The sequence below is a fragment of the Lasiodiplodia theobromae genome, assembly GCF_012971845.1.
Source record: "Lasiodiplodia theobromae strain AM2As chromosome Unknown scaffold_11, whole genome shotgun sequence".
NCBI lineage: Eukaryota > Fungi > Ascomycota > Dothideomycetes > Botryosphaeriales > Botryosphaeriaceae > Lasiodiplodia > Lasiodiplodia theobromae.
This window is the reverse complement of record NW_023336311.1, coordinates 798233-821326: the sequence shown is the minus strand read 5'-3', so window position 1 is coordinate 821326 and position 23094 is coordinate 798233. Positions and strand designations below refer to the sequence as shown.

The window sequence follows — 23094 nt, the reverse complement described above, 5'->3', positions numbered from 1 at the left end:
TATAACGTTTGCTGTTGCTGTCTCGATCGGGTAATCAACTTGGTGTTGAACTTCTTAGCCAATAACAGTATACTATAACACTGGTGGTATCTATCGAGCGAAACGACTACGCAAATAAAGAGAAAGTATATCGCAGACTAAAAACCTACGCCCGAGAGCAACGATATCTCTTACGTACCCAACGACGAAGCATACGTATAGCAGCACCTACACGATTGCCGCCGATAGACCATCAACCTAATCGAAACCCAATTGCCTACTACCTGCTGAGTGGAACCAAAGAATCCACCTCACATTGCCGCTTCCATCAAAATAGAGTTAGATAGGTCGGAATCCCTCGAGGACGGGTGGCCCATGCGGCGCAAGAAGGACCGCATGGCACCTAGCTGGCAGTGCATGAAGCCCAAGTTCCGATCATGTAGTCGATCGTAGCTCATAAAATCGCGAGAGCTAGGCAGGTCGAGCATTTGCAGACGCATACAATTGCGATTCGCAAGTACTGCAACGGAGTGGGGACTGTCGAAGCTCGTGATCCAGGCATTTTCCGAATCGATGCTCGAGCTACCCACTCAAGACCGCTGTAACGGTTGCAAATACAGACGAGACAACCTCGTGGAGTCTGTGGTAGGTCTTCGTCACCTGCCTTCGTAGTCGCTGACTGTCTGCTCCCATCCGCCGTTCTCATCAAACATCTCGCCGCCTGAGCTTGCGTCAAAGCTGCTCCGCCCACTGATTGCATCATCCTCGACAAGGTCGTCGTTGCCGTTTGTTGGAGGCAACGACTCCCACTGAATGCCTGCAAGAGCGGGATATTGCTGCAGCAGCGCTTGTGGAAGTCCAAAACTCATACCGCCCATACCAGGATTGAAATTGGCCGTGGGCTGTTGCTGTACGAACGGATTGAATTGCGAGCCCTGCGGGTGCTGGGGCATCATCATGCTTAACCCTTGGGATTGCCCTCCGAGAGGGTCGAGTTGCTCCATTGACTGCGACGTCTGTTGCTGCGGCGGACTGGACATGCCTGGGAGATCCCAACCCTTCTCGGCTGCTTCTTCCTCTAGCAAAGGACGAATACACACACGGCCCGCTTCGCTCCTAAAGTGTCGACCTAAAGCATCTGCACGCGCAAACCGGCGACCGCAACCCCAGCCATTGCTATCTTTCAAGACGCCGCGGCAAACAAACTTCTTCTCGCCGCTATGCAAACCCTCGTGACGCTTACGGTCATGCTGGCGGGCAAAAGCCTTACCGCAGACGCTGCAGACGAAAGGCCGCTCGTCTGTATGTGTGCGAAGATGGGAGCGTAAATTGTAAGCACGCGTGAAACGCTTGGGACAAAGGCTACATTGAAAGGTTGCGGGGTGTTTCTGGGTACGCTTCGAGCCACCGGGGCTAGGGGTGATGAGTTGATCGGAAGCAGCGCCAGGGCTAGATGCGGCAGAGGAAGGGTTGTTCGGATTGGGGCGATTTGGATCAGCGAGGCCAAGCATGTAGTCGCGATGGGGGATGCTCGACGTCGAAGACCGGCGCGAAGCCCGATTCAGACCATGCGGAGAGGACGAGCGCGAGGTCGGGAGTTTGGCAGCGTTGGGGTGCAGCGATGAGGCCGGATCAGACGTGTTGCCGCTGGCTGGCGTCGATGCGCGCGTACTGGCGCCGCTGAATGGATCGGACCTTGCACGCATGCGGTTGCGTGACAGACTCCTGTTCGGCGGGCTCAGTGCATTCTCAGAGCCCTCGGGCTTCGGGGGCTCGAAGCTTTGCTGCCTCGAAGGCGGGGCGAAGTCAATGTTGATCTCTGGCGGGGACATCTGGTCCGATGCGCCGTACTCTTGGTTTAGTGCCGGAAAAGGTTCCTGGCCGCTTCCAGGAAACATGTCCATACCCGACTGATTGGCTGGTTGGTTGCTCGCTACGGGAATGAGGCCGTAATTGTTGGATGCGGTGAATGGAGGGAGGTTCTGCTGCTGAGGGGCGAGACGGGGAGAAATGTGTGGGCTGTGTCCCGGTGTGATGCCGGCCTGGCTCGGATTGTCAGACAATGAAAATTGGCCAAAGTTCATGACCTCCTGGAACATGGAGTTATCTTGCTGCGCGCCGAGCAAAGGCGATGGGTTCTCGTGATCAAAGCTGTCATTGTTCCCTAAATACGGCGAGGGGTGATTCGAGGACACGTCCGAGTACGTGTCCGAAGGCGCTCGGCGGTGACCTCTGAAGGCCATGCCGTTCCAATCGCCACCGTGGCCGTACGCCGTGCTGGGGTCCAGCGACTGCTGTCTGGAGTGACCCGCCGAATGGAAGCTACCCTGATTCATGTTTGGGGAGGCGTGAGGGCTCGTGCTGGCATGGCGCGACAGGTCGGCCTGCAGGAGGTGGGGCGGGGTGGGGGAATGCGCGGTGGTAGACATCTGGTGGCTCATGAGATTGGTAGGATCAATGGACTGCTCTTGAAGCTGCGGATCGAGGAAGATTGACGGGTCGATGGACGAGCCCTGGTTGCCGGCGCCGCTCGTGAGGAACTGGGCGTCAAAGGCCTGGGAATCCGCAGCGGTGGTGTTCTGGGCGAAGAGGTCCTGAGAGTAGAGGTTGCTGCCTTGGGCGCCGAACTGGGGGCTGGGGTGGTTGGAGGGCAGGCCCTGGCCGTGCAGGTAGGCGCCGTTGGCAATGTCGGGCTGGCTGGCGAATTGCTGCTGGTGGGTGGGCGACAGGTAGCCCTGGGCTGTGTTGGAGGAGTCGAAGGTGGGCGCGAAGGCGCTGCTGTCGGGGGTCAGCGAGCTGGCATCGAGACCGAGACCGGCGAGATTCTGGTAGCTCTGATGGGGCGACGGAGAGGCATGCGGGCTTATATGAGGCTGATGGCCCTGCGAGGGCGAGCGGTCGCGGCGCGCGTTGTCCATGATGTCGGTGTTTCTTTTCCTGGAGTCTGGCACGCGCTCAGACCATGGGCTTCGGTGGGTGGAGGAGGCGGCTCTGGGGCGGCGGGAGCGGCGCTGCGCACAGCTGGACGCGAGCTTACGCGCGGCGGGGTGCGGAGATGATCGCGGGCAGGCGAGCGGGCAGAGGGTGAGGATGGCCTTGCGACTCAGCCTGGGGGCGCAGCAGCTGCGGTGGGCGGCGGGTGTTGGTGACTGGCGGCGACGCGATATAAGCGGTCGGTCCAAGGCCGCTAGGGTAGGATGCACAAGCTTCGGGGCACCCAAAATAGGAGCGAGAAGCGCGGGCGTGCAAGTCGGCGGCGCGCGGTTGCAGAAGCAGCGCAGGCGTCGCTGCGGAGGGCAGAAGGCGTGGAACGGCGGCCTGTTGGGCTTTGGGCGTGGGGGCTGGAGCGTAAGATATGCGTGCTGTGGGTTGTAATTAAGCCGAGTCGGTGTGCCACGCAGCTGATTGAGCGCTGGCAGGCGGCGCGCGCAGATCTCTATGTAGCTTTGAGCCCGCAGGCCGTGGTGTCGTTGTTGTGCTTCAGAGATAGAGTGCGCTGCGATAGGGACCGACAAGCCAGCGTCTGGCTCCGCCTCGCGACAGCGATGCGGCGGAGTGCACGGTACGCAATGCTGCAGCCCGCGGGCTCCTCGCACTGCCACAGCGCAATTCGGCCAAGGCGCTCTCAAGGCTGATTTCCACGCTCGCTCCCGCCCCGCCCACTCACAGCGCGCCCGCCGCTCGCCCGCCACCGCCAGCGCTTCCATCGCGCGGGAGCGTTTCGGGCTATTCTTAGCACCACAGCCCTGAGTCTACGCAATGCTCTGTCATTTCTGTCTCGTTTCAGCTTTGCTGCCCCGCGTCCGGCACGTGCGCACGGTACACAACCCTATCGCTACTGTACACCACCACCTCCTCCCTCACGCAAACTTCATGCCCTTTGACGGATCCCACCGCGCGTCCGTCGTCTGCACCGGCTTGCCCTCCCCGTCCTGCGCCGCCCCGAAGCGAATGGGCATGTCCGGCGTCCACATCCCATTTGTAGGGCCCATGGCAACCGATGCTCGCGTCGGCGTCGGCGCCGGTATTGCCGGTTGGCCCGCGTGCACTGGCGCTGGGTACGGGCGGTTCTCTTGATCCGCCTGCCGCTGCTCCTGCAGCGCACTGGCTTGCTGCAGGTGCAGCGATGACATCGCCGTCGAGAGATCGCTGGCCGAGTCAGTCGGGGATCCACGTGGGCAGGCGCGAAGCTTACTTACTTCTCACACTGCGTAGCCTCCGCCCTTCTTTGATACGCAAAGTTCCGGCAGTCGTCCCTGAACCTCCCGCATATCTTGGCGAGGTCGTTGTAAAACTTGCGCCCTACGTCGAGGTTCGAGATGATTTCCTTGTACTTGAAGTATGCGTTCTCCAATTGCTGCAGTGCCTGCTCGCGCTGGCGCGTCGACGAATCTCCCCGCCGTGCCGAAACAAACGCTGCGTTTGCATCCTCGAGGCGTTTGGCGACGGCCTGTTGCTCCTGATCTTCTTCTGCGACCATTTCGTCATCGGCATCGTACTTGTGGAGACGCTGCTCGAAGAGACCCTCGAACTGCACCGCCTCAATGCTCTGCATCGGGTACTCCCGTTCGAGCCGAGCGGTTTCCTTGAGCAGCTCCGGGTCTGTAATCTCAATTAGCCTTCGCTTGCTGCGCCATCCTATCGACCAATCTTACTAATGTCATCTTGCCTAGCCTTCGCCTTCAGCGCCTCAATCTTGCGCTTTCTCCGGCTCTCCAGTCTGCTAACCTCGTTCAGGCAACCCCTGAGGTTGGTCGCCTCCCTTTCAACAGCCGCAGTCATGGTCACTCGTCGACTACTCGGAACGAACTGCTCCAAATCGTGGTCGGTGCCGGAGAGGAGTCGGATGTGGCTCTCGCTGTCCTTGATCTTACTCTGGACGATCTGGTCGCTGTTGGCTGCAGACTTCAAATAGCCGTCGATCTCGTTGACTTGAGCGTAGAGTTTAGGTGCTGCGTCAGCGGAGGACGGGCGGCTCCACCGGTCCGTCCCGTACTTCCTCCGAGCCCGCTCGTCTTCCGCCGCCTCCTGATGGAGGAGATCAACCCCTTCCTGATAGACTGCTCTGTCCTGTTCTTTGAGCTTTGCCGTCTCGTCAATGGAACGGTAAAGGCGGTCAAGGCCATCTTGCTGGCGGATTTCCTCTGCATGTGAAACAAGTCCTGGCGGTAGCCCCAGGGGCTTCTCCAGCGCCTGGAGAGACCCCGGGAGATTCAAGCTCTTAAGTACCCTAGCACATTGGATCAGCCTCTTAGTCATCATGGCTGGTTGCCATCTGTAGGACATACGCATGTATTCTTGCGGTGAGTTCTTCCAATTCGTCGATGGTCTTGGCTACCAATCGATCTCGACGGTCGGCATAAATGCTTGCAGCTATATGGACAGAGTATGGAACGAGCTTTGAGAACAGAGGTTTGCCGAGCTCTCCAGTTTCACCCAGCATGGACAATGGATCCGATACCTCTTTTGGTGTTTTTGCAGCCACCATCGTAGCCCTGTCCAATGTTTTCAGCTCAGGCTTCGGCGGAACAGGCTCTGTGCGATTGTCACGTCAGATATCAAGGCGGAAAATGCTGATGGGTGTGGAACATACGCAAGTAGATCATGTCGTTGTCCTTCTCGGCTCGTTTCAGGTCTTCTGTAACTCGATTCTTCAGGCCACTCAGGTCTCCCAACACTGTTCGGTTGATATAGCGAGCTTCTTTTAAGGCTTCGTTGGCACAGACCAGACTATCCCTAAGCCGAGCAACTTCTTCGCCAAATCTGCGCTTATCCAAACAGTCTCGAGCGGCTCTGTACTGTGCAGCCGCAGCGAAATGATGGTGCTTCGCACTCATGTGGTGGATCCACTCGCTGCTCACTGCATCCGACTTGATCCCCCAGTCGCTGGCATCGGAGTACAAGTCCGAGACCTTTGCGGCAAGCTTTGATATAGAGGCATCTTTCAGTCCGTCCTTCACGGCTTTCTGCCAAAAACACTCCTGCGCCTGAGCGAGCATGAGGTGTTCCAGGCTCTCCAGAGTCATGGCATCCATGTCCTCGGGCGGACTGGAGCGCATCTCTGGGATGACGTGGACCTTGAGGTGTGACAGGACGCCAGCGGCGAGGCAAAATTGGTTGCACGCCTGCTTGAGGCCGTCGGTTGTCGTCCTGTTCGTCGAGGTAGCCAGCTGCGAATACATGGCGGCCAAGTTGAACAACACATTTGCCAGCTCGAAGCGGATGTTGTTTTCTAGCACTGTTCGCAGCGGGTCAGCCTTGGGGCGCGGCGCGTGAGGGCATGCTCAGCATACCGGGCCGCTGGGTATTGTAGCCCAGAGCGGGAAACCAAGAGAAGTCGACGCCTATCTGCAACAGCGCTCGCGCTCGTCAGCCACTCGTCAGCGCAATGTGGCCGGCAGGACGTACATCGACGGGGAATTTTCCGCCGATCCACACCAGTTGGGCAGCGTACGCCTGCAGCTTGCGTATGCCGCTGTGGTGCGGCTCGACGGCATGGATGGCACCGGAGCGCAACGCATCGATGGCTTCCAGGTCGCCGGTGAACATGTCCGGGTGCTGGTCATATTTGCTGGAGATGTACTGCTTGATGGCATCGGCGAGCGAGACGGAGTGGGTGCGGCGGAAGGGCAGGTGGAGGATGTAGCTGCTCAGGCGGCGTCAGTCTTGGGAGGCGGTGGCACACGAAGCAGCTTACGCACGAGGCCATGGGTGCGGTATGGCGGCCGAGAAGAGGGCGGCGGGTGTGGAGGCGTGTTTGCAGCGAAGAAGGCTCGCTAGTGACGTTTGGGCCCGATCAACCGCGCGCGGGGCAGCGCTGTGACATGAGCAAGTTTCATGGTGATCATGCAGGCACCGCGCCCGAGCCCGCCGCGTTGAATGCTGGCCTCTTCACCTGCCCATTATTATCTCAGCACGCCATTCTCCGCGCTTATAAGCACCCGCCCCCCTTCGCCTGAGCAGCCAACCTAGCAGCCTATTCTAACCTCGGTGCGCGTTTCCAGCACTCTGTCTCTTCGTCTCGCCCTGACCCCGCCATTTCCGTAGCTCCTACGTCCACCATGGCCGACCACTCCTACAAGTTCAACATCACCATGACCTGCGGCGGCTGCTCCGGCGCCGTCGACCGCGTGCTCAAGAAGCTTGATGGTACTTCCCCACCACCCGAGTGCTCGTCCACCACCACCCCGCTCACCACCCCGCTCCTGCAGGCGTCAAGTCGCACACCGTCTCGCTCGAGACCCAGACCGCCGAAGTCACCGCTGCCGACTCGCTCGATTACGACACTGTCCTGAACACCATCAAGAAGACCGGCAAGAAAGTCAACAGCGGCGAGGCCGACGGCAAGTCCATGGCTGTATGATTTGGTTAGCGGGCCCTTTTTTGCAGAGCATATTGGCGTAGCGGGCGGATTTGCGATATCCAGAACAGCTAAATAAAGTTGTCGATTCATTGGAATATCCGTTTGTGACGCTCGTGAGTTCGTTTTTGTTGGCGAGTTGGCAAGTGCCTTTCAGAGGCAGCCGGTCTGTTTCTTTTGTTGGAAGCCGCTGCAGATCAGGCAGTGAGAGATCTGACCCAACAGCAGATCAAGGGTTCGGCTGTCGGGAGATCTTCCACCCACGTCTGTTCAGCTTTCATCTCGGATCCACATGTCCCTGGCATGGCTCAGCCTTGAATAACATCCACAATGCCGCCTGCCTTCTTTCGAAAGCAGTCGTGAACACAGTTAGACCGCTCTTGAGCCAAGGCGACCAGCCACAGCACGAATGTATGTGGGCAATTTGAACGCGCTACCCTCATAGAGGCTGAGGTACGTCACAGTTCAACCGTGCCAGACAACGCTCTAGGTCTACTTGGGAATGTGGAGAGCCAATTTCGTTGCGCGTAAGCACAACATAGTGACAACCCAAGGGTTAATGAGACCACCTTCGATAAAAGGAATGAGGGCGCCTCCGCTCTATATAGTTCACCCAGCTAGCAAGGGGGGTAGTTTAGTGCAACCACACGTGATGAGACTAGGATACATGGTGAAGTCATAGGTGCGTACGCAACATTTCGCAGATAATTTTCTCCATTCGCGTGGTACCAACCGGGAATAATCGTGGGGAGGGCGTCAGTCGAAATGTTCGGGTTGCCCGCTTTGGGCACCCTGCAGCGCAGCAACCGTGAACTTCCCCACGACGCTCCATGGAAACATGGATTGGAGAGATGGAACACTTCTCTACAGGTGTAGAAATCACGGCTGAAGAGTTCTTGTGGGGCCTTGAATGAATCTTTAATCATAGGTAGGAATGAAATTCGTCTAGATGATTCAATCCAAGTCGAGCATTCTCATTAGAATTAGATATTGACACTTAGAAAAACATGTGATAATCTGACGGGCTACACCTTGCTGTTGAATTACAAACTACTACTTGGGAACTTCACCGATGCGCTTGACTTCCACTCATCTTGCGGCCAAGGTCAGGAAAATTACCAATCAACTCGGGCGTTTTGGCGGATCTGCTCGAGAATAACTAGCAACTCTTCTTAGGTAGTTTGGACTGCCCCCGCGGGCCACGGATCAATACGCAGATGATTCTTTCAGAACGCCTTGACGACTAACTTCGCCACATTCTGTCAGTGATGCTTCTCTGAACCTCACACTTTCCCCGCATACTCGACCCGGTAGTTGTCCAGATTCTCGCATAACTGCACTTAGTAAAGATGGTATTGTGCTCCTTGTGGAATACCCTCAACCAGCGGTGCAATATATCCGAATCAATTTGACGGTTTCTTCGTAAAGTTTGCGTTGCGTTTCAGCTGATGACGCCGAGCAGTACTTTATGACAAATTCACTGAAGCGGTATGCTGCCTGTGAGTACTGGCGCCTGCTCTTGATGTGCATGTTGCGGACGGCATCATAACCCTTCTGCAAATCGGTATTCTTGCGCGCTTCAAGGCGTTTGCACAACTCTGACTGGTCGTTGCCGTACTTGGTGCGCAAGTCGACGATTTCACAATTGGTTTTGGTACCGGCAAATTCCAGAATGGGGATACTGTTGAATTCGATGTCCTGGGTGGGATAGACAGCCCCTGCATCAAACATCTTACCATGCACGTTGAACAGCTTGATTATGAAGTCATGCGGCTGTGGGATGCGGTCCTGTTCTGTGAACATGTTAATGTACGTTCGGGAAGGAGTGCTCGTATCCAAGCCTAGATCGCCGAGCTCCGTGCTGTAGCGGCACACGGCGAGATGCTCTCAAAGAGCTTTCTGACTGAGATGCTGTGACAGGCCAACGAATTCGCCCCTAACCACGTCATGAGTGCGGGCGTGTATGCCGCCGAAGCAACGCCTCGGCTTATCCCAGTGGGCGCGCGCCAAATCATGTCTGCAACAGCCTGAATGGTCTCGGCTTCGTTGAACGGCATATCTTAGCGGATATATATCCCGCGAGCGAGGTCTTTGGGGCAGAGTCGCTGTTTGTCGTCATGACGAGGTGCAGCACGGATCGAGTTGGAGATTGAATTGCAGCTAGGAGCGACTGTCCAGAAGCGTGTACGAGAGGTACAGACGCGAGCGGCAGAATGGTCGTGATCGGGGCGGGTTGGACATGGTGCGGGCGGAGATGGTATGGTGCTGGAGCTGATGCGGCCGGAGCTGGAGCTGCGGGCCGGGATTGGCGCTGCAAGGGCTTCCTCCGCCGGTGCAACTGCGCGCTGTGGACACGACGACTGGTCCAAGACGGCCGCCAGACCCCAATGTACGCCGTCGGCCTCGGGCGCAGCAGCCACAACACCTCCGTCACCCAGCTGATGAAGGCCAACATGTCTCCCACTCACGAGACTGCCCCGCCGCTGCCCGTCCCCGGTGCGTCGCGCGCCCCCTGCCCTCTGTCCCCCAAGCTCCCCAGCCCGCGCCTCCGCTCCCGAGTCCTCGCTGACGCCGGCTGCCAGCCCCGACCTCCCCTCAGGCCAAGAAGAAGAAGAACAAGAAGAAGGGCTCTCGCCCGCCGCAATCGCAAGACTCGCCTACCAATGGTCACCCTGCCGCCGACCCATCCCCCGACGGCCACGATGGCGATGATGGCGGCGACGGCGACCAGTCGCCTGCAGTACGCGCCCATGCCCCCGCCTGCCACCTGCGCCGGCTCGCTAATTGCTTCCAGAAGTCCAGCGCGAACGACGACCCTGACAGCCGGCCCTCGACTGCTCAGTCCGACCCGCAGACGCCGCAGCGCAACGGCGCCCGCTCCCACCCGCCCCAGATGGACAGCGACACCTCCGACCGCCTCGACCAGCTGGCCAAGGAGCGTGATGAGCTGCGCGAGGAGGTCACCCAGCTGCGCAAGTCGCTCGAGACCATCCAGAGCAGGCACGAGGACGAGATCCAGGGCCTGAAGCAGCACGCCGATGAATCCGCCAAGAGTAAGGAGCATGCCGAGAACCAGTACCGCGACCTCCGCGGCAAGGTCAACACCATCAAGAGCCAGCTAGGCGAGCGCATGCGCCAGGATGCCGAGGAGCTTGACCGCATGCGCACCCAGGTCGACGACCTCGAGGACCAGAACCGACGACTCCGCGACGACAACGAGCAGCTGCGCAAGCAGACTGAAGAGCACGCCTCTGAGATCTCCAGTCTGCGGAGCCGCGCCACCTTGTCGCAGCAGAATTGGGTGAAAGAGAGGGACGAGTTGATACAGCGTGAGGCATATGCCAGGGAGGAATTCGAGACGGCGAAGCAGGCCATGCAGGATTGGGAGGTTCTGGCCATGGAAGAGAGGTCGCTGCGCGAGAACTTGGGTGACCGGGTGGCCGAGCTCGAGGACCAGCTCAACGGCCAGCGCGAAGCTTTGGAAAGAGCTGTCAATGAGAGAGACACGCAGACGTCAACGGTCGACGGCCTACAAAGGGCATTGCGCGACATTCAAGATGGTAGGCCGCCCATATACGCACACTCTCTCTACCCGTTAAGCTAATCGTCTGTGCAGCACGTAAGAAGGAGCTCCGTGAGATTGTCGAAAACTCGCAGAACCAGCTCGAGGACCTCCGAAAACAGCTTCAAGCTGCGGAGGAGGCATCCAGAAAAGCACAAACCGAGCTGGAAACGACACAAAAAGAGCTTGAGCGTGCATTGCCGTTCGAAAAGGAGGTCAAGGAAAAGAATCTGCTCATCGGCAAGCTTCGTCACGAAGCTGTGATCCTCAATGACCATCTAACAAAAGCTCTACGTATCCTACGGAAAGGTCGGCCGGAGGACAACGTGGATAGACAAATTGTCACCAATCACCTGCTCCATTTCCTTGCGCTTGACCGCAGCGACCCTAAGAAATTCCAAGTCTTGCAGCTAATTGCCGCGCTTCTTGGATGGAATGATGGTGAGTGCATGCCTGGGCTACCAAAAGCCCATCCGTCTTGGTCTGAATGCGCCCATTGACTGTTGCTCGTAGAACAACGCGAACAGGCCGGCCTCTCGCGCCCTGGCTCTACCGCCACAGCCAACAACAGCCTTCGGGTTCCTTTATCCCCGTTCCATCGCACGCCGTCCACACCTTCGTTATCAAGTACCGATCTTCTACTGTCAGAAGGTCACTCGTCATCATCTGCCCAGCAGAACAAGGAGAGCTTGGCTGAGCTATGGCAAAATTTCCTCGAACAGGAAGCTCTAGAAGGTAAAGGCTCGAGGAATTCCAGTCGCCGAGAGAGTGCAACGAGCCCAACAAATACGGGTGATTCGAAAGGTTTAGGAATTTCATAGACCGAAGGAAAGACTACCAGAGAACACATTCGCGCGACACTCGGCGTTTGAGAGGGAAGGCGGCGCACACGGGCAGTTGAAGTGTTGGTATGGCGGGAATGTACGATAAGCCCATGGACAGAAATATTGAGCAAGGGCTCCTAATCCCCCGAGCGTGTCGTAATACTAGGCTGACTAACCTTCGAGGCCATCCGACGCGAAGCTCTGAACGAGCCTGAGCTTCGGCCTGATTCCTCCAAGCATCTGCAATTCCAGCACCGTAATGCACTTTTGTACCGAATCCTTATCCCATGCAGTGATTTCATCTTCCAAGCCATCGAAATCGAGGTATCTCTCGACCCGATCATGGCCAATTAGATGGCTTTCTGCACCACCTGCAGAGGCCGGCACGAACGATGCACTGCACGTTCCCCGGCTAACGTCCGTATTTGTGCTACACATGCCGCCTCGAAGTCGGGCGACGCTGGGTGAGTATTGAGCGTCTGCAGCGGTGTCATTGACGGGAGACTGTGACATGGTTGTTGGGAACAACGCGGACGAAGCGCGCAGTGAAATATTTCCGTGTGAATAAGTGCCGGCCCGTGAAATGTGTACGACGAATGGTTGGGTGGAAGTGTCATTATACGAGCGGCCGGTCATCCCGAGGCGTTTATCGTGTGGGCCTTCACGAGCCGCGAGAGTGAGGTTCAGGCTGTCCTGGTGGGCGAGACAATTTGCATTCAGCCATATTCACAAAGAATTGGAGTTGCACAACACTTACTGCAAGCTTACACCATGTCCGTAACGCACTTCCAGTCATGAACCTCTCCCAGTACAGTCCAGGGTGTCTATTCCTCCAGTGTGCATCCATTCGCTCCCAGGATTTGGCTGTTGTGCGCGTCCAGTAATGTTCAAAGAGATCTTCTTCCACCAATGCGAGGAGTTCTGCAGGAAGCCTTCCGCCGGCTGCCTTTTGCGCCAATGTGGCGGCAAATACACGCTTTTCAAGACGTATAACGCCCAAAACAAAGCTGCGTTCCGTGGCGGTGACGCTAAATATAGGGCGAGTTTCAACGACGAGCATGTTTCTTTTCCAAGGAAATGAGAATTTGGAGGCGGATCAGACCTGCGAAAGATATGTGTTGACATCGTGTAGTAGACCATCAAGTTAAATCAATTGCTGTTGCCTGGACCTGAGCGCACTGCGATCGACAGTTTAGTTTCGGGGAGGCTTATCAGGCAGCAGAACTGATGGTGACAACACACTTAGGTAGCACCAATGAGGCTGCAGGGATGTGTAGTTGCTGTAAAGGCTTTACCCCGCTTCCTGTGCTGCAGCTTCGACATCTGACAAGGCTGAACGCTTCTGTCAATACGAGCTCCAGCTGCTCCACCGCACCTGTGTCCGTCTGTTTGTAGTGGAAGGGAAACAATGTGTCGCGTTTCTCCTATTAAATGTATGACATAGCTTTCGCAGCCAGTCGGGGCTCTAAAAAAACAACACTCGACATCACAGGCCACAATATTGGCTCTGAGCAATTCCAGCGGTGGCGGAGTAAGGCAACGATGTATGTTAGCTATTTGATTACCAACGCGCCAGTTGATAGGCTACATTCGCGAATCAACTATGTGGGATGAGCTTACAGACACTCAGCCCCAAGCATTTCTTTTCCATTTGTGCCTAGAAGAAACCTAAATTCCAATGGACTCCTAGCCAGTACGAATTGGTGAAGTCTTTGCCGGAAAGATGCTATGGCTGCCGCCGTTTAACGAATTGTCTACCGTCTCGGTCCGGGCAATTGGGTAGACGCCTACCATTCTAATAGACGGCTTTAACCATCCAGTGGTTATCTGTTCAAGGCTATCCAGCCATGATGGAGAATACGCCCATTTTCACATAGTAGCCAGGTCAGCATGACTGGTTTGCAGCGACTTGCTGAGTACAGGTAACCTTACTCGGTAACAGGAGCGTCGTCGAGAGAGACACTCAAGTCCATCGGCAGCGATGCCAAATCAGGTGGTATCTACCTATAGCGCCATCCGAGTATCACCACAATGGCCCAGAGTCTCAGTCTGGGCGTCCGCGTATTGAGTTGGAACGCGGGATGAAAATGCCGTCAAAACTCGTTTACAAACGTGAAGAACATCTGCTCAATTCAGTGGCGTTTTCTTGAACGCTTCCAGGGTGGATCCTACCAATTGACCTCGTCCTCAATCGAGCACATGCAAGAGCGTATCGAGTGCCTGACAACGTATAATCTGGACGCTCAATACCTCCAGCCAGCTGGTGAGGATTTCGGCAAATCGCCATCGTCGCCTAGTAGAGCAGCTTAACTACCAGGTCCCAGCGTCCCACCAATAGAGACGTCACAACCCCCGAAAAAATGGACCAGGGTCGATGTGGTGGCCACATTCAAGCTGGCGTGAGGAAAAATAGTCATCATCTCCGTCGGTATGATTGCGTCTGGTACTAGTATCTGCAGTTAAGCTCTGTGCATTATTCTAGAACATGATGTGTAAGCAAGGGGTGATTCACAGAGCGCCCATCCAGGTGCCTTAACGGTAACAGCCGCTCTCAACATGTTTGGGCGGATGACGAGGGATGGAGTACGTTGGCAATAGCAAAGCTGTGGGCAGAGAAAGGCAGAAATAGACGTTTTGGACTGAAACTTGGTTCCTCTCCACCAAAGAGCGTCCTTTCTTTGATTCCCCTTATCTCATCCCCACCCACCCTTCTTCCAACTTTTTATAAACAAAAAGAATTCTTGGATCTAATCTCTCTAGACAGTTGCATACCGAAGGATCCAAAGAACAGCATTTTCGGCGGGATGGTCCACCGTGATCGCGATACTTTTTGCTCTGGATGGCGAGCCTTCCTTTCTTTTGTATATACTTTCCATTGCCAGTAGATATTGATGTCTGGCGTCCGCAGAGATCAGGGTAGAGTCAGCAATGACAGTCCTCAGAAAGGTCCAGAGTGATTCATGTTTCCAATGGAAGTCTTGTGCGAGGTGGAGCGTTTTGTCTACAGTTTGCTGAGCAAGTTGAGCACACTCCGGGATTCGAAGAAGGAGAAAATGGAGAAATGACCAAGCTGACGTATCGCTTGGGTTACGCAGGCACCAATCATGCACGACTGGTACTGACTGCAGCAGTAAATCGTGGGCCGGAGTTATGGGGTATGGATACTGCGATGGAAACTTATGCTGACAGAAATCTTGCCACTCGAAGATGCGGTCACAAAGGCGCCGAGCATACTGCCAAGCGTAGTAATTTTTAGGATGCCTCTCACCCGCCTTCAACACAACACCCAACTCACGGGAAAAATGCTCCCAGGAGGATTTAGATGCTACGTCCTGGTCACACGCACGGCTCAGCAAAAGCCAGGGGTCGAAAGATTGCATAATCCAGGCTCGGTAGCCCCATAGGGTGGGGGATTTGGATTGCCGATGCAGAGGGGAGGTAAGAATGCTATCCAAGAAATTTAGCTCCAGTTGTATATGGTGTACATTGTGGAGCGGTAGGAGAATGCTGAGCTGGGATCTCCTGAAGTTTGCGGCCGTGAGGTGCTCTGGGTCGAAGAGTAGGATGACGGACGTTGCGTCGAGAGCGGCTTCTACAGAGCTGGGATCGCTACTTGTCCGCTTGTCGAAGAAGATGGAGCATGCGGCAATGAAGGCGGCGGCAAGAAGGCGCTTGGGCACACCAAGACAGAGACCATCTTCCAGGACGGGCGAGCCACTCGGCGGTGCGATGGCGGGGGGTAGCACCTCGATTTCGACAACGTCTCGGCGATGTTTCTGGAAGAAATCGCTGACGATGCGGTAAGCGTGGGTGTGCTCGGGGCACGGAGGCTGCGGGCCCCAGGCGGTTGCGGCCATCACTGACGGCGGAGGCGGAGGTGTGGACGGAGGATGTGGTGCTGGCGCGGCTGATGTCAGAGCGAGTTGGTCCAAGCTCACAGTCGAAAGCCAAACACCAGCTCTCTATACTTGGTCGCTGCGCGCCAGCAACCCTGTCCATGCCCGCCACCATGGCGTCTCTACTGCTGATCATTTTCGCTGTCAGCCTCATCACCCATCTCCTCAGCTCCGTCCCTGCAGCGACTCTCAACGAGCTGGTGCGCCCACTCTCCGCCTCTGCTTGACACAGTGTCGCTGACCACACCCGCTTCCTAGCTATGGATCCTGTACAACAAGCTCCCCACGCCGACAAGCACCGCCGCGCGAGAGCAGGCTAAGCTGAAGCGCGAGGTTCTGCGCCTGAAGAAGGAAATGAACGCTGTCAGTGCGCAGGATGACTTCGCCAAGTGGGCAAAGCTACGCCGCGCCCATGACAAGGCCTTTGCCGACTTCCAGAAGAATGGTACTGTTATGCAGCCGTCTACGCTACCTCGCTCAAGCTGACCTTGTTGTTTCTTCCACCAGACTCGGCTTTGCGCTCCGCTCGTGCCTCGTTCGACACAGCCGTTGCTTCCGTCCGCTGGCTCGTCACCAACGGCCTCCGCTTCTTCCTGCAGCTGTGGTATGCAAAACAGCCTCTTTTCTGGATACCACAGGGCTGGGTGCCTGGATATGTCGAGTGGATACTGGCCTTTCCGAAGGCCCCGACTGGTAGCGTGAGCGTCCAGATTTGGGGCATTGCTTGCGCGAGTGTCATTTCGCTCCTGAGCGAGGCTCTGATCGCGCTGTACGCACTGGCGACGGGGAAGATGCTGAGCAAGGAGAATGCGAAGCCGCAACCGACACCAGCGGCTGGATCAGAGAGGAAAGAGCTGTAAATGTGTGAGATAGCATTAAACTAAGATGCAGGTAAAGCCTGTTTATCGGAGCTACTTGAAGTGTTTCCACCTCTTCGACATCGGGGCGAGCTGCATGTGTAATTGTCCCGCTTGACCCTGATATCCCACTGCTTTAAACCATCATACTGCGCCTTGATTCACCGAAAAGGCGGATGATGGAAGCCTGTGGTCGGGCGACCCAACCGGTGACGACACATTGCGCAGGAGATGCCACCCAGTCTTTTTTAATGCCTATACTGCTTCGGCATCTGGCGCACTGGTCCACCGCATCAAGCATGTCTCTCATCAGATTGACGCAACATCTTCCTCGCCCCAAAGGACTCAGAAACTGCAACACGAAGTGAGAAGAGACCCCCATTGGAGGCGGGCCTCTGGCTTTGCTTTTGGCGGTCTTTTTGAACTCGTGACCGTAGGGAGATCAAGATCGCCGAGTCTTCGAAAGCGCCGTACTTGCCATTACTTCAGCTATGTCTACGTTGCTGTTCTGTCCATCCGTGCAGAGAAGGAGACATTGCTACTCTGTACGTGTGTGACAGAAGGCAGTTGGGTAGAATGGAATGGCAGAGTATATATTTCGCGTACCGTGGAAGAAGGTGGTTGTCGAGATTCCGAGGCGAGCGAGAGAAATTTGACTTTTGGTGAGCCATTCTATCTGGCCCGTGCGCTCGGACAAAGCCGGCCCTTTCTAGTCACGTGCTTCGGCACCTCGAGCGCGTCGGGTGCTCTGCAAATCCAGGATGCGGATCCTTGCGAAAATACTTTTAGCGCGGCTGTCGTTGATGCTTGTCGTGCGCGACATCGCAGACCTGCATGTTACCCATGACGACAGTTTTTTTTTTGCTCATGTCGTGGGTAGCTGAAGCTATCGTCCGGACGAGAATATCGAATTTTTAATTCTACATATACGTCCGGACGATAGCTTCAGCTACCCACGTATGTTATTTTTCTAAGGCAGAGTTGGAGAGCCCTGTTATTCTTCGCGCTAGCCATCGGCTACGAGAGATGGCTGTAAGTAGTAGAAAACACTGTTCCCGGATAAGACTCAAAATGAAAAGGTATCACACCCATTTAATATCTGCTTATATTTGCAAATCGAAAGCAAATATACTAGGTACTTTGTAATCCGCTACCTCTTTACTGTCTCCGCCGCTGCCAAAGCAAATGTCCGCTGCTGTCGAAGTAAATGCCCCACTCCATGGTCCGCTGCCTCTTCGCTGGCTTGATGCCAGCGTTAGATGCCTCAAGCATCAAAGCTGCCTGATATATCTTCTTAGCAGCCTCCTTCACCTGCTCTCCCGCCTTCTGCATCTTGTGAGTCAAATCATCCTCGTCGGTAACGTTGGTATCCCCCAGAAGTAAATCAATCGCCTCCTTGTTGAGACTGTGCACCCCAGTGTGTTTGAGGTGCCCCTTCAAGTCAGATTTTCTCTGCCAAGTCTGGTCATTTCCACACTGGTCGTGGAGAGGGCAGACGCGAGGCATGAAACCCTTACGCACGGTTCCGTATTTGCGAAATAGAGCAGTAATCTCCTCGTCGTTGAGGTTGTGGACCTTGCCCCGAAGATGCCGTTTCAGCTCATTTGCTTTCTTCCAAGTCTGCCGGTTGTTGCATTTTTCGTTGAGAGGGCAGACGCGAGGCGCGTCAATCTTTTGTGCGCCATCGTGCATGCGACGATGCTCATTGAACGCAGTGAAATTGGTAAACACCGTAGTATCCTCGCAGTCTGGGTTGGGGCATCTTGAAGGAACGTAGTCATGGCCACGCAGGTGCTCGTTCAGACTATCCTTCCACATGAAGGTGCGGCCACAGCCATCTCGAGGACAAACGAGCTCTTGTCTTCCTGTAATATTCGAGAGCCGCTCAAGCCTCTCTGGAGTACAGCCAGACTCATGCTGTAGATGATGCGACTTCCTAGAAGTGGTGTAGGAGCATCCGAAGGATGTATTTCTGCATCGGTAGATGAATAGCGAAGGGGAATCCTTTGCCGGTGACACTACCTGGTCCGATGGTAGACCACGAGACCTGCGGACGACATTGAGCTTGGCAAGCGCTTCAATCCATGCGAGGGTCTCGGTTGGAAATGGTGATGTAGACAATGGGGTCAGTGCCTCGGTCATGGCCATGGTCGTCGCGGTATCATCATCCTCGGCGGTCTCTGCTTGATCATCGGAATTCAGAAATGTAGAGAAAGTATCTTCGGCGGTGGCAAGAAGCTGAGGGTCGATATTAGAGTCTTCCTCGTCATCGGAGATGTCGTCTTCGTGATCGAAGGAAGAAGGTACATCAACGCCAGTCTGATCGTATCGAGGAGGGTTGCTGGTGCCTTGGGAAGGGTTGCTGGTGCCTTGGGTGGAAGATTCGGAGACTTGCATGGCATCCCGGGCTTCAAGCTGGCTTGTCCGCCAGCTTTCAAGTTTCTCTTTCTTGAGATCTGTACCTATTCGACGTCGAAGTAAGGAAGAGGCTGTGTTGATGTCATGTCCTTCTTGGCGAAGACGCTGGTTGAAGATAGACGGTAACACAAAATGCTGTTCAGAAAGTACTCTTTCAAAGACATGAATTTCACCCCAGAATCATGGTATATACAGAACTCCAGATTTTCCCAGAAAAAATGCCGCCCATAAACAAGAAAAAGATTCATGAATGATGATTTTGCTTTTCGCTTTCATCCTGGATCTAATACCAGTCACCCTGCTCGCGCATAGCGGCAGCGACCTTTGCGAAACCAGCAATGTTGGCACCGGCAACCAGGCTGGGGAACTCGCCTTCGGCAGCCGGGACGTAGGCCTTGGCGGTCTCAAGGCAGTTCTCGAAGCAGTTCTTCATGATGAGCTTGAGCTTGTCATCGACCTCCTCGGAGGTCCAGCTGATGCGCTGCGAGTTCTGGGCCATCTCCAGACCGGAGACAGCGACACCACCGGCGTTGGCGGCCTTGCCAGGAGCGTACCAGATGGCGGCGTTGGCGCTGGCCTTACGGTGAGCCTCGAAGGTGTCAATGGCCTCCTGAGTGCAGCCCATGTTGGAGCCCTCGGCAATGAACTTGCAGCCGGCGTCAATGAGCGCCTTCGCCTCCTCGGCAGAGACCTCGTTCTGAGTAGCGCTGGGGAGGGCAACGTCGACCTTGCCAACGTGCACCCACGGACGGGCACCCTCGATGTACTGGTACTTGGGGTCTGCGAACTCAGTCAGAGCCTTGCGGTTGAGCTTGATGTTGGCGATGGTCTCAATGACGTCAGGGGTGAAGCCAGCGGCGTCGGTGGCGATCAGAGCGCCCTTGGAGTCGGAGAGAGAGACGACGGTACCGCCGAGCTCGATGACCTTCAGCGCAGCATACTGAGCAACGTTGCCGGAGCCCGAGATGGCGACGCGCTTGCCCTTGAACGACTCCTTGCCGCCAGAAGCGTACTTGATCATGTGCTCAACGTAGTAGACAAGACCGTAGCCGGTGGCCTCGGGGCGGATGAGAGAACCGCCCCACGAGCCGCCCTTGCCGGTGAGAACACCCTCCCACCTGTTGCGGGCCTGGCGGTAAGCACCGAACATGTAGCCGACCTCGCGGCCACCGACACCAATGTCACCGGCGGGAACGTCGGTGTCGGCGCCAATGTGCTTGCTCAGCTCGCGCATGAAAGACTGGCAGAACCTGCGGATCTCGCTGTCGGACTTGCCCTTGGGGTCGAAGTCGGAGCCACCCTTGCCACCACCCATGTTGACTTGAAAGGCAGCACGTTAGCTTTGCATTCTCAACGGCAGTTGCGGGGAGCTTACGGCCGGTGAGAGCATTCTTGAAGATCTGCTCGAAGCCAAGGAACTTCAGGATGGAGAGGTTGACGGTGGGGTGGAAGCGGAGACCGCCCTTGTAGGGACCCAGGGCAGAGTTGAACTGGACGCGGAAGCCGCGGTTGACCTGGAGCTGGCCCTTGTCATCCTCCCAGACGACACGGAACTGGATGAGGCGCTCCGGAATGGCGGCGACCTTCAGGGCGGTCCTGTACTCCGGGTGCTTCTCGAAAAGGGAAGAGTTCTCGAGGGTCGAGGCAAGCTCTGGAGGAAAGGAATGGTCAGCAGCAGAGCGAGAGGCGGGGGATGAGGCAACGCACCATTGTAGGCCTGCTCGAACTCGGGCTCGTAAGGAAGGTTGGACATGTTGGCGGTGTTCGGATTGGGAAAGAAGCTGGGCGGGCTGATGGAAAAGGACAGAGGATAGAGCAGTCAACGCGGAGCTCCCGCAGATTATTTATGAGCAGCAGAAGCTGGGGCTCGGGACAAAAAGGAATGCACAGCAGCTCGCGCGGGCGGGCGTCACAGGGCGCGTCCAGGCGTGGCGAGGCGTGGGAGAGTGCGATAGAGGCCGTCGAGGCAACGGCAGCACGGCGCGGATGGCTGCCATTGGCCAATACGGAAGCTTCCTGGCGACGGGCCCGATTAGAGCCGCGAGATCAGATGCGGGACGACGGGGGCCGTCTGCGATTTGGAGCACCGCGAGGGCGACGGAGGTGCAGATAAGCTGCTCGACGGCGATTGGCCGTGCAGATTTGCGGTTCTCATTTTGGCCCGTCATCGGCCAGCGTGCCTGTGGTACTGGGAACAGGCGGTTACGTTACAGTTTGCTGGGCAGTTGAGGCGCGCCGGCTCTAGGGCGGCTAGCGAGCCCTGCCCGCCGCGTCGCGGGCCGGGGCATCGCTGGCTCGCCCCGGGTCCTCTGAGCGCTGCGCCGGCGGGCTGCTCCACCCATGCACTGCTGCAAGTCACTCTCAAACGCACGCAGCCCGCGCCGGCGCCGAGCATCACGCGAGCCCATTGAAAATTCTGCGGCACGCTTTCATTTCTGCGCTGTCATACAAATGTGCGCGCCTCGCTTCTCCGTGGGCGCCCACCCCACCACGGACCTTGCCAGCCCTCCGGTAACGGCTGTGCTGCCAAGCCGGCTACAGCCACTCAGGAAGGAATCGGCCCTGCCGCACCACACACCCTCTTAAGAGGCTCCTGTCCGCCTCGCGACTTCGGCGCTCCAGCTCTCACGCGCAGTCCGTCGGGTCCCAATCTGCACTCGTCAGCGTATTACGCGACGCACTCCCGGCGTGGGCGGCGGCCGCCCGGCGCGTCCCCCTCCAGCATCAACACCCAGCCCGCTGCGGAGCACGAATATTGTCCGGAGGACGACGTGGGGAGCAGTGCCGTAGCGCGCCCACGGGCGGGGTGGGAACATCGGCAAGTGCACTCACCAGTCACCAGGTACTCGTCCAGGCCGTCCAGCTCCGTCATGTCCTCTTCCTCGATCGCGAACTCCCCGACTCTGGCATTCTCGACGATGCGCTCCTTCTTGACACTCTTTGGCAGAGGCACGTAGCCATGCTGCAGGCTCCAGCGGACGAGCAGCTGCGCCGGCGTGCACGCGTACTTCTTCGACAGCGCTACTATCACTGGGTGCTGCATCCGCAGCGCGCGCGCAAGCGGCGCGTATGCCTCGACCACGATATTGTTCTGCTGGCAGAACGTCGTGATGTCGGTGCGCGTGTTGAACGGGTGCACCTCAATCTGGTTGACAGCAGGGTGGACACGCGGCTTGGAATCAAGCAGTTCCTGGAGGTGTTTGACGCCGTAGTTGCTCACACCTCCAATCTTGACCTCTCCGTCCGCGATCGCATCCTCCACGGCTCGCCAGCAATCGAGCCGCGCCTGCCTGCCGCCATATGGGCTGTGCAGGAGAAACAGATCAATGTAGTCCAGACCGCACGCCTTCAGAGACTGCTTAATAGCCCGCCTTGCCGCGTCGTACGAAGTGTTGGAAGCGAGCTTGCTGGTGAAATGGATGTCTTCTCGCTTCAGCCCTTGACTGTTGGCCGGGCTCGCGAGAAAGTGTTTGATGGCCTGTCCGACCTCGCGCTCGTTATGATACATCTGCGCTGAGTCGATGCTGGTGATTTTTTCGTCGGTCGGCTGGAATGAAGGAAGGGGACATGCCAGAAACTTACGCACGATATCCAGCCTGTACCTGTCAGCAGCGAGCTCCATGGGGATTGGAGCTTCTCAGGGCAGTGATTGGGCAGGAGGAGGTAGGCGGGAGCTAGCATGCGAACTAGCCAACTACCACCCGCCAGGTTCTCGTCCGCGCCCCCGTCAAGGTAATGTGCATGCGCCATTGCGGGCCGGCGCGCTGAGAGAATACCGTGGCGGCGGCACAGAAAGCATGGCTAGCTGTTGGCGGGTGGAAAGCGAACGGAAAGGTTGCGGGGCATTTGAGGAGATGCAATATCCTTACCTCCAGGGCCCATAGGACGGCCTGGTAGCACTCACGACCGTCGGTAAGATAGACTCCAAGATGGATCTGCGGCATGGATAGGCCATTGGCAAGCTGGACACGGGCGGTGGTCAGCCGGGCTGGGGGCGCGATTGGGGCGCGGGGCGGCATGCCTTGAGGCGCGAGCTCAACGAGAAGGCGTGCTGGGCCATGGCGGCGGGACGATGCAGGGTGAGATTTTCGGTTCAGGAAGATTGGCGAGCAGATGTCTTGGAGCGGGAAGCCCTCAGAATAAGGTTGGTGTCGTGGTACAGGGCGCTGTGGATGCGATGGGAAGAGGAGGCCGGCGG

At 56.8% G+C, this 23094-nt stretch overlaps 10 protein-coding genes across 10 annotated transcripts; 3 read left to right on the top strand and 7 right to left on the bottom strand.

Moving 5' to 3' along the window:
- Nucleotides 1-635: 635 nt before the first annotated feature.
- Nucleotides 636-2897, bottom strand: LTHEOB_4379 (C2h2 type zinc finger domain containing protein; the record flags this gene model as incomplete). Its single annotated transcript, XM_035513406.1, has 1 exon — nucleotides 636-2897. The coding sequence occupies one exon, from the start codon at nucleotides 2895-2897 to the stop codon at nucleotides 636-638; it is 2262 nt and encodes a 753-aa protein (XP_035375083.1).
- A 942-nt stretch (nucleotides 2898-3839) lies between these two features.
- Nucleotides 3840-6688, bottom strand: LTHEOB_4378 (Ph-response regulator protein pala rim20; the record flags this gene model as incomplete). Its single annotated transcript, XM_035513405.1, has 8 exons — nucleotides 3840-4128; nucleotides 4179-4581; nucleotides 4635-5209; nucleotides 5268-5514; nucleotides 5573-6217; nucleotides 6273-6327; nucleotides 6388-6625; nucleotides 6681-6688. The coding sequence occupies 8 exons, from the start codon at nucleotides 6686-6688 to the stop codon at nucleotides 3840-3842; spliced, it is 2460 nt and encodes an 819-aa protein (XP_035375082.1).
- A 352-nt stretch (nucleotides 6689-7040) lies between these two features.
- LTHEOB_4377 (Iron copper transporter) lies at nucleotides 7041-7342 on the top strand (the record flags this gene model as incomplete). The annotated part of the gene is made up of 2 exons (XM_035513404.1): nucleotides 7041-7128; nucleotides 7191-7342. The coding sequence occupies 2 exons, from the start codon at nucleotides 7041-7043 to the stop codon at nucleotides 7340-7342; spliced, it is 240 nt and encodes a 79-aa protein (XP_035375081.1).
- Nucleotides 7343-8716: 1374 nt separating this feature from the next.
- LTHEOB_4376 (Heme-dependent catalase) lies at nucleotides 8717-9142 on the bottom strand (the record flags this gene model as incomplete). The annotated part of the gene is made up of 1 exon (XM_035513403.1): nucleotides 8717-9142. One exon carries the CDS (start codon nucleotides 9140-9142, stop codon nucleotides 8717-8719), a length of 426 nt encoding a protein of 141 aa, XP_035375080.1.
- Nucleotides 9143-9726: 584 nt separating this feature from the next.
- On the top strand, nucleotides 9727-11598 carry LTHEOB_4375 (Golgi matrix protein; the record flags this gene model as incomplete). Its single annotated transcript, XM_035513402.1, has 5 exons — nucleotides 9727-9835; nucleotides 9922-10079; nucleotides 10134-10899; nucleotides 10956-11342; nucleotides 11429-11598. 5 exons carry the CDS (start codon nucleotides 9727-9729, stop codon nucleotides 11596-11598), a joined length of 1590 nt encoding a protein of 529 aa, XP_035375079.1.
- Nucleotides 11599-15185: 3587 nt separating this feature from the next.
- On the bottom strand, nucleotides 15186-15582 carry LTHEOB_4374 (Protein prenyltransferase; the record flags this gene model as incomplete). Its single annotated transcript, XM_035513401.1, has 2 exons — nucleotides 15186-15237; nucleotides 15299-15582. The coding sequence occupies 2 exons, from the start codon at nucleotides 15580-15582 to the stop codon at nucleotides 15186-15188; spliced, it is 336 nt and encodes a 111-aa protein (XP_035375078.1).
- Nucleotides 15583-15734: 152 nt separating this feature from the next.
- LTHEOB_4373 (CHD5-like protein) lies at nucleotides 15735-16481 on the top strand (the record flags this gene model as incomplete). Its single annotated transcript, XM_035513400.1, has 3 exons — nucleotides 15735-15821; nucleotides 15880-16066; nucleotides 16129-16481. The coding sequence occupies 3 exons, from the start codon at nucleotides 15735-15737 to the stop codon at nucleotides 16479-16481; spliced, it is 627 nt and encodes a 208-aa protein (XP_035375077.1).
- Nucleotides 16482-17636: 1155 nt separating this feature from the next.
- LTHEOB_4372 (Cytochrome p450) lies at nucleotides 17637-18875 on the bottom strand (the record flags this gene model as incomplete). The annotated part of the gene is made up of 1 exon (XM_035513399.1): nucleotides 17637-18875. One exon carries the CDS (start codon nucleotides 18873-18875, stop codon nucleotides 17637-17639), a length of 1239 nt encoding a protein of 412 aa, XP_035375076.1.
- A 304-nt stretch (nucleotides 18876-19179) lies between these two features.
- Nucleotides 19180-20649, bottom strand: LTHEOB_4371 (NADP-specific glutamate dehydrogenase; the record flags this gene model as incomplete). Its single annotated transcript, XM_035513398.1, has 3 exons — nucleotides 19180-20216; nucleotides 20272-20547; nucleotides 20604-20649. 3 exons carry the CDS (start codon nucleotides 20647-20649, stop codon nucleotides 19180-19182), a joined length of 1359 nt encoding a protein of 452 aa, XP_035375075.1.
- An 872-nt stretch (nucleotides 20650-21521) lies between these two features.
- On the bottom strand, nucleotides 21522-22915 carry LTHEOB_4370 (Aldo keto reductase; the record flags this gene model as incomplete). The annotated part of the gene is made up of 4 exons (XM_035513397.1): nucleotides 21522-21547; nucleotides 21729-22420; nucleotides 22479-22492; nucleotides 22766-22915. 4 exons carry the CDS (start codon nucleotides 22913-22915, stop codon nucleotides 21522-21524), a joined length of 882 nt encoding a protein of 293 aa, XP_035375074.1.
- Between the last annotated feature and the right edge of the window lie 179 nt (nucleotides 22916-23094).